We start from the raw sequence: 8,985 nt of genomic DNA on the forward strand, positions 1-8,985 counted from the left end.
CGACAAACGAATTTTACTGCCTAATACTACAGACACTGTACCATGGGGATATAAAAAAATAAATAATACTTGAATATGTTATAAAAATGAGTTTTTATTTTTTCCATACAATTTTTTGTTTTTTAAAATTATTATTTGTTAACTATTCTTTTTTCTAAAAGTTGTATCCAGGTAAAATCTTCTTCAGTATTGATGTTTGGAAAATTTTTTTGAAACCATTGTTTCATTTTGTATACATTTTCAATGGCACAATCGTAATTTTTACAGAGTGGATGCATTTCAGAGTGTGAAAATGGTGCTTTTTCTTCCATTTTATCGCAGTCTGGAGCACCTAATTGTTGTAAATCGAATACCAATTCGTTGTTCTCTTCATGATATAAACAGCATACATATTCAATCAAATCTTTAGTTGATCTTCCGTTGACAATTACAGGTCCTTCATTAAAAACACAATGTTGAATTTCAAAGAATGCCCTTTTATAAGGTGTTTCGCCAAAACTCCAGGGTATGCCATGAATTTTAGATTGACACCATAAAATTTCATTCTTCTCTCTTTGCGGACATTCTGCTGCAGGATATTCTTCAGCGAAAATAAAATGATTATCTTTCCAATTTTTATTTTCATATTTAGAGTCTAGCTCTAACCAAGCAAACTCTTTATATGAAAAATCCAAACACCTTTGTGGATTACCGAATCCTTGTACATCAATAAAACGAACCATGTTTTATTTTTTTATTATATTTAACAAAAACTCACAACTAAAATTTGAGATCCAACTGTCAGCCGTCAGAAAAAAACCTCACAATATATAGTCGAATCCCCACTCATCTGATTTCAAGAAGTACTCATAAGTTAGATTTATCAATCCATGTATTATGTCGTGAATCGAATCCCAAGAATTTACACAAAAATTTATTGCCACACGTTTTTAAAATTTTTCAACAAGATAAATGTCTGTGTATTTCACTGAAGTCAATTCTTCTTCATAAAAACCTCCTTGAATCGGATTATTTTCATAGTCTATGAGTTTATAAGTTACAGGATCAGTGCTTTTAACCTCGCTTACGGTAAATATTTCAGTCGTAAAATTCGGTGTATATCCTTTCTCAAAAACATTTTTATATTTACTTATACGTACTTTATCGCCAACGATATATTTATTTTTTGGTTTTCTATTAATTTTAAAATTTTGATAAATATTTTTTAATATATGTTTCTCGTTAACTGAATTAACATCTAGGGGTTTCATTTTTATTGTTCGATATTTTGTATTATTATATTGTTGTAATATATCTGGTAATATTTTTTGCCATTTATATGAACCTTGAAGAGTAAACTTCTTCCACATGAGATTTTTCAATGTACGATTAAATCGTTCAACAATTGATGCTTTTGAATTGCTAAACGTGTGATATAAATGTATATTATATTCTTTCATTAATGTTTGAAATTCTTTATTCCAAAATTCTCGACCCTGATCAACCATTAAATTCTGTGGACGACGTTTTTGCACTAGGACAGATTTCATGGCATTGGTGACGTCTTTACCATTTTTTGATTTCACAGGAATTGCCCAAGCATATTTAGAAAATGTATCTATGATTGTAAGTAAATATTTGTAACCATTATTGACAGATGAATAAGGGATCATTTCAACAAGATCTGCTTGCCACGTTTCATCGAGACCTCTTATATCTACATGACGTCGAATATAATTTCTACGTGCTGGCCTATGAAGCTCTTCAACTACTTGAGTTTTTTTGTCCTCCATCAATTAATTCTTTTAATTGAAAATTAATTTCTGAAATATTTATTGTGTTTTTTGAATTTTTTTCAGAGTTTTCTTGAATATTTTTTTCTAAATAACTTAATTTATTTTTTATGTTCTGTGTAAAAATTTTTATGTCGCTGTTAGCTCCTTCTAGAATATTGAGCTTATTTTCTAGATTTTTTAAAGATCCAGTGAAGTTTTGATTATCACTTTCAAACTTATTTAAAATTGAAACTCGGTTTTCGAGATTTGTAATTAGATTTACGATATAATTTTTATTGGTATCCAATTCAACTACTTTTTTATCAAGCTGATAAATTACATCAGCGTTACGTGTTGCACGATCTTGTCGTGATTCAATCAGAATAGATTGATTGTTTTGATTTATTTTTATTTCAGATTTAAGGGAATCTATGAGTGTAGTATTAGTATCAGCTATATCTCTCAAAGACGATGTTATTTGATACAAAGCTCGTGTCTCTTCTTTTACAATATTGCGTACTATTTTTACCGATGCTGCATCTGTAATCAATACAGGATCAGCGATATTACACAGTCTTCGATAATTAATATCATAATGTCCGTCTTTTGTTATTTTAAAACCCTCACCAGGGGGTCCACGTGTACCCTTAGCTTTATTTTACTTTGTGTGTCAATTGGCGTCCGAAAACATCGATGCTCATGTTTGTTTGATCGATGGATATCAACTGAATAAATTTATGTTATGCACATTAATTAATAGATTATTTCAGCCTCTTTCAATTCTTCTATAATTGAAATTATTTCATTATCATTTCCATGATTTCCAGCTGCTTGAGAAGCTATCAAAAGTCTAAGACGATCAATAAGCTCATTGGGATCATTCCAATGAACATAATCAATTGCAGAATTATTAGTAATTTTATATTTAGGCAAGCCGGAGCCTCGATGTGTTATTGAGTTGATAAATGGCAAAATATATTCCTTATATTTTTTAGTATTTTCGGTTCTTAAATCACCTTTTGGGTCATAATATTTATGATGAATATTTGTTAATTTTATAATATCAATAAAATTTTTTTCATCATTTTTTTCGATCAGTGATGCATTAGGGCTACTTGAAAATAATAATTCTAGTAAGCCTGGTGTTTCATCATATATTGAGTTAGCAATATAAATTTTATTATCTTTAAATTCAACTTGTGAATTTCCAAATTTGAGCATATTTGTTTCAATTTCCGAATATTATAACCACTATCAGAATGCTTTTGTCTATTAAGTTTTTTTTAAATATTTTTGAGTATTTTTTGGGGTAGATTGAAGCGTTTGATTTAAACTATTATCAGAGCCCAGAGCACTTGCAAATGATGAATCAGCCATTTGATCTTCTCGACCATCATTATCATCATCATCATCAGTTAATAAATCATTTTCATATTTTTCCTCTGTTTTAATTGACACTTTATTGATTTCATCTTTAATTTCTTGTTTTATATTATTGTGATTATTATTTTGATTTGATGCCTCAACTAATTTTTGAAGTGGTGTCACAATAGGCTTGAATACATTGCTTGAAATATTATCTGATGTTTCTTGGCCTAATTTCAAAATTTTATGTTTTTGTCTAATAGCATGACTGGCTCTAGCAATTTGACTTAGTAATTCTTTCTTTTCATTTATTTTTATTTTATTGTCCATATTGATGTTCATTACTTGACATCTATGATAATACTATTGTCAACATAATGTTTACTTTGATTTTATACTGATATAACAATCAAAGCCTTTTCTATATCGACCATTATTTAATTCGCTATCTTTATCAATTACAATGAATCCATGTTTATCATCTTTCCAACATGTATAACATAAATTTTTAAATTCTGTGTATGTCATATCTGTATTTACATGATCAAAATATATTCGTTTTAAATTGAGATCATCTTGCTTAAAAAGAACTAAAAAATTCGCATTATCTCGAATCAAATGTTTAGGTATCCGAGCATAAGTTTGACAGAGATAAAAACAATCTACGTCTTGATGTCGACCCATACAAAAAAAAGCTCTAATATTATCTTGTTTTTCACATGAAACATCATCAAAAATCATAACAGAGTTTGGTTTTGTATCTTGAGGTTGAAGTACTTGTTCATGTTCATTAAAAGGAAAATAACCGATACCTTTTACAGATTGTAATAATTTTTCTAGCAATTTATATTTTGGCTGATTCAAAGACTTTGAGTAAACATAAACATTTTCAAATCTTAAACCATTTTCATGTGTGATTATTGCAAATAATACGTTCGTTTTTCCTATACCGCTAGGACCACAAAATATTCCTCGAACACTGTTTGGTAGTAATTCACCATGTCTTTTTTTCTTTCTGTCGCTACTCTGTTGAATAAGTTCATCAAAATTGGTTACTGGTAATTTTTTGTTTTGTTTATTAAATTGCATCGTGTACGTTGGAACAAGTCCTGATTATTACTGAATCGTTTTGATATAAATACGTGCTCTTATAATCGTTAACATCAGTTACATTTAAACTATGATTGAGCACAGACGTCGAAAAAAATTAGGAAAAGGTGTTGTCAATAAAATCATTAATAAACTTCCTTTTGAGTTACATATCCCAAAATACAATTATTGTGGGCCTGGTACTAAATTAGCAAAAAGATTAGAACGAGGTGATCGAGGTATAAATCCCCTAGACGAATCGTGTAAAGAACACGATATACAATACGAAAAAAATAAAGATAACTTAGTCGCTAGACATCAGGCTGACAGAGAGCTTGCTGAAAAAGCTTGGCAACGTGTTCTTGCTAACGACTCTACTATTGCTGAAAAAGCAGCAGCTTGGGGAATAACAAACGCTATGAAAGCAAAAGTAAAAATGGGTATGACATTGAAAAAAAAGGGAACTAGAAAAATAAAAAAGAAAAAAAGACCTTCGGTATCATTAAAGAAAATTATCAATTTAACAAAAAAACTTACTCAGCCTGGAGGCGATCCTATCAAATCAATTATAAAGGGAGCACGTGATGCTGTGAAAAAATCTGGTGGTAAAAAAAATGTTCGGTTACCTCGTGTTTTACCATTACCAGCAAAAATTGGAGGATTTTTACCGTTTTTAATGCCTATTTTTGCTGGTCTTAGTGCAGTGGGTGCTTTATCGGGTGGAGCTGCTACAGTAGTAAAAACTATCAATGAAGCAAATGCTGCAAAAAGTAGACTTGAAGAAAATAAACGCCATAATACAAAAATGGAATCAATTGCTTTGGGAAATGGTATGTTTTTGCAGCCTCATAAAAAAGGATTTGGTTTATTTTTAAAGCCATCAAAAAACATGTAAAGCTACCACATCGAGCGTTGACTGATATTGATCTCATCAAATATGCAAAAATTTTAAAAATTCCATATTTTCGAGGTGTATTTATGAGAAATGATTTACCTAAATCAGGTCCTAGGAAATATGAGTCATCAATAATCAATCTTGATGATAAAGATGGTCCCGGCACACACTGGGTTGCGTATAAAAAAAAAAATGATCAAGTTATTTATTTTGATAGTTTTGGAGACTTAGGTCCTCCCGAAGAACTTAAAAAATATCTCGGTGTTGGTAGCATTAAATATAATTATAAGAATTATCAAAAATATGATACAGTTATATGTGGTCATTTATGTTTAAAATTTTTAGCTGGAAAATTATAAATACATATGTACATACTGTTTCAATATTAGTCATGAGTGATTCGTTCACGCTAACACTGTCTGGAGCCTCCTCGATTCTAGAGGCTCAATATTTTCCACCAATAGAATTATCTAAAGATAAAAATTATGTTATGGGACTCGTTGAATTATTAACATTCAATTCAATACCAAATATTGATGAATACAATAATAAATTTCATGTAGGTGACTATATAATTACAATACCTACTGGCACTTATGAAATTGAAGATATTGAAGACTATATAAAGAAAGAATTACCAGAAATTTCTCTGAGTATTAAAGCTAATACAAATGAATTATGTTGTGAAATATTATGTGATAATTTTATAAATTTCCAAGAAAATAATACTATAGGTCGATTGCTAGGATTTTCATCACAAATATTAACGCCAAATGTTGTGCATAAATCAGATTTGACTGTTACTATTATAAAAGTCAATGCTTTGCGTATTGAATGTAATATAACGACAGGTGCTTACATGAATGATCGACCAGTTCACACGATTCATGAATTTTTTCCTTGTGTTCCAAAAGGATATAAGATTATAGAAGTGCCATCGCATGTCATTTATCTTCCAATCACCGTACAAGCAATACACAATATTCAATTAAAAATTGTTGATCAAGACGGAGACTTAGTGAATTTTCGAGGAGAAACTATAACAATACGTTTGCATGTAAAGCGCCTATAATAATGGGAATCGTTTTCACTAGAAAAGTTTATGGACAGAGTTATAAAAATCAATTGACATGCCAAAAGTCAAGCAGTCTTCAAAGACCTCTGAAAGTGATAACACGTCAGAACATTCAGTTTCTGAAAAATCTCGGTTTAAAACTAAAAAAGAAAAAGTAGTTATACAATTTTGTTGTTTTCTTTGCTTTCAACCATGGAAGAAATCTTAAATATTCAAAAACCTATAATATTTGATGAATCAGTCGCTCATTATGAGCTTCACACTCATCTGCCATATGGCGCTTCAAAATTTAATAATAGTGATGAAATAAGAATTGGAGTTCAACATCAAGACTTGTGTTTATTACCAAGTAAAAGTTCACTACATATTACAGGAAAATTTACAAAAAGTAATGGAACTGCTGTCGCTGCTACAACTTCTCTTGTTAAAATGTCAATTGCTCATATGTTTGAAGAAATTCGTTATGAAATAAATGGCATTGAAGTTGATCGTAGTAAAAATGTTGGTCTTACAACTTTAATAAAAGGATATGTATCATTTAACCCTAATCAAAAAGCATTTCTTGAAAATACAGGCTGGATAAACGATGAAAAAATATTTGATAATGAAGGAAATTTTAATATATCCATTCCATTGAGTATATTATTAGGTTTCGCTGAAGATTATCGTAAAATAATTATTAATGCAAAGCATGAACTTATTATTGTAAGATCGAATACAGATACAAACGCATATAAACAGACAACTGTTGCTGATGCTGCTGCTGCTGCTGCTGAAAATGTAAAAATTAGTTTGGAAAAAATTGAGTGGATAGTGCCATATATACGAGTGTCAGACAAACAAAAAATTCAATTACTTAATTTTATTGCAAAAGATCCATCTATAGCAATGAGTTTTCGTACTTGGGAGCTGTATGATTATCCTTTGCTACCAGCAACAACAAAGCATATTTGGAGTGTTAAAACATCAACACAACTTGAAAAACCAAGATACGTCATCGTTGGTTTTCAAACAGCACGAAAAAATGTTGCAAATAAAGATGCCAGTCTTTTTGATCATTGTAAGATGAGAGATATTAAACTTTTCTTGAATTCTCAATCATATCCATATGGTAATCTTAATATTAACATAACACAAAATCAATATGCTTTATTATATGACATGTTTGCTCAATTTCAAGTTTCGTATTACGGAAAAGAGTCAGAACCATTATTAACAAAAAAAGAATACATAGATCAGGCTCCTCTTATTGTGATTGATTGTTCAAAACAAAATAAATTTTTAAAATCTGAACCCGTTGATATACGACTTGAATTCGAATCATTCGAACAGTTTCCCGCTGAAACATCGGCTTATTGTTTAATATTACATGATCGCATTGTCGAGTACAATCCAATCAGTGGCTCCGTCAGAGAATTAGTTTAAATTTAATCCTAAACTCAAAATCTTTCATTCAATGTTTAACTTTTATGGAGTAAACATCGAAATGTTTAAAAAAAATAAATCTACTGACGAATATTCTGATAAAACTCCTTTGATCAAAGAGACAAAAGCTGAAAAAGAAGCAACAACAATACAACGAACCGAAATCTAAAGATTCTAAACTTTTTTCTGCTTGGTCAAAAAAAGGAAAATAATTTAAAAAAAACGTTTTGCTTCGAAATAATGGATAAAAATACAAGTGGTAATAGTTCCTCGCGTTCAAGTGGAATGCAATACGAATCAAAAGTTGAAAAAGAATCGAGGAAAAATTATTTTGAAATATCTAAATCATTGCGAGGTTCTGAACCATATTATGGTTATGTAAAGCAAGGTAAATATGGCTCAGTAGGAGATCATCGACCTAAATATTAACTACAAGTTTTAATTGACAAATAATAAACAAATGGATAATAAAAATAAAATAAAACCAGAAGAAAACATTCAAAAATCAACAATAAAATATTTCAAACTCGAATGTCCAGAAGATATTGAGAAAACTAATCAAAAAATTCTGCAATCAATATTATTCAAAAGATGCATGTATCGTTTACTACCACTACCGTACACGTAATGTATACATAGGCGTATGCCTATCGATCAGCAAGACGTGGAGAATGGGAAACAATGGCTCGAGATCATGAAAGATTTCAAATGCGGATTAAAAAATTAGGTGAAATTATAGATCCAATATTAATCAAAAAACATAATGAATTTTGTAAAACTAAAAATAAATAAAGAAACATTTTTTTAAAATACAACATTGGTTTATAGATATTTATTTTACTTTTATATAATACATTTTTAGAAATTATTCTTCGCTGTCTGTTTCTTGATCTTGTTCTTCAATGTCTTCTTCGCTTTCTTGTTCTTCTATGAATCTCCGTTCGATTTTTTCATTTTTATTCCATAGCTCAAATAATTCTTGTATGAGTGGTGTTAAAGTTGGAATTGCAGTCCGATCAAAATATTTTAATACAAGATCCTTTTCATCATAGACGTATGGTGGTAGCTCAAATAAGTCAATTAATTTAATTTGACTCTCAGTCATTGAATATACTTCATCATACGTATCCAAAAACATTTCGAATCGTAGAAGTTCAACTTTTTTCCAATGTATATGTAAATCTTCAAGAAATGACTCCAGCTTTTCTTGTTGTGTATTATATTCAGCATTATTCATCAAAAAATTTTGATAAATTTCAGACTCTATTTGACACTGTTCCATTATAATTTTTAGTTATAACTTATATTTACTTTATTAATGTTCACACACCACAAGTTGATATATTAATGAGCTCTACTCAAGCTTTTTTCGAATTCACAAG

The 8,985-nt window shown here is 29.6% G+C and overlaps 1 protein-coding gene across 1 annotated transcript; it reads left to right on the plus strand.

Annotated features, from left to right (window-relative positions):
• Window positions 1–6,370: 6,370 nt before the first annotated feature.
• Window positions 6,371–7,603, plus strand: LOC122850927. The gene has a single exon (XM_044149975.1). The coding sequence runs from the start codon at window positions 6,371–6,373 to the stop codon at window positions 7,601–7,603; it is 1,233 nt and encodes a 410-aa protein (XP_044005910.1).
• Window positions 7,604–8,985: the final 1,382 nt, after the last annotated feature.

This window comes from Aphidius gifuensis, linkage group LG3 (genome assembly GCF_014905175.1).
Source record: "Aphidius gifuensis isolate YNYX2018 linkage group LG3, ASM1490517v1, whole genome shotgun sequence".
Lineage (NCBI taxonomy): Eukaryota > Metazoa > Arthropoda > Insecta > Hymenoptera > Braconidae > Aphidius > Aphidius gifuensis.

Bases quoted from the DNA above. Each gene is read 5' to 3' on its own strand.
- LOC122850927 (XM_044149975.1), top strand. From the start codon at position 6,371: ATGGAAGAAATCTTAAATATTCAAAAACCTATAATATTTGATGAATCA.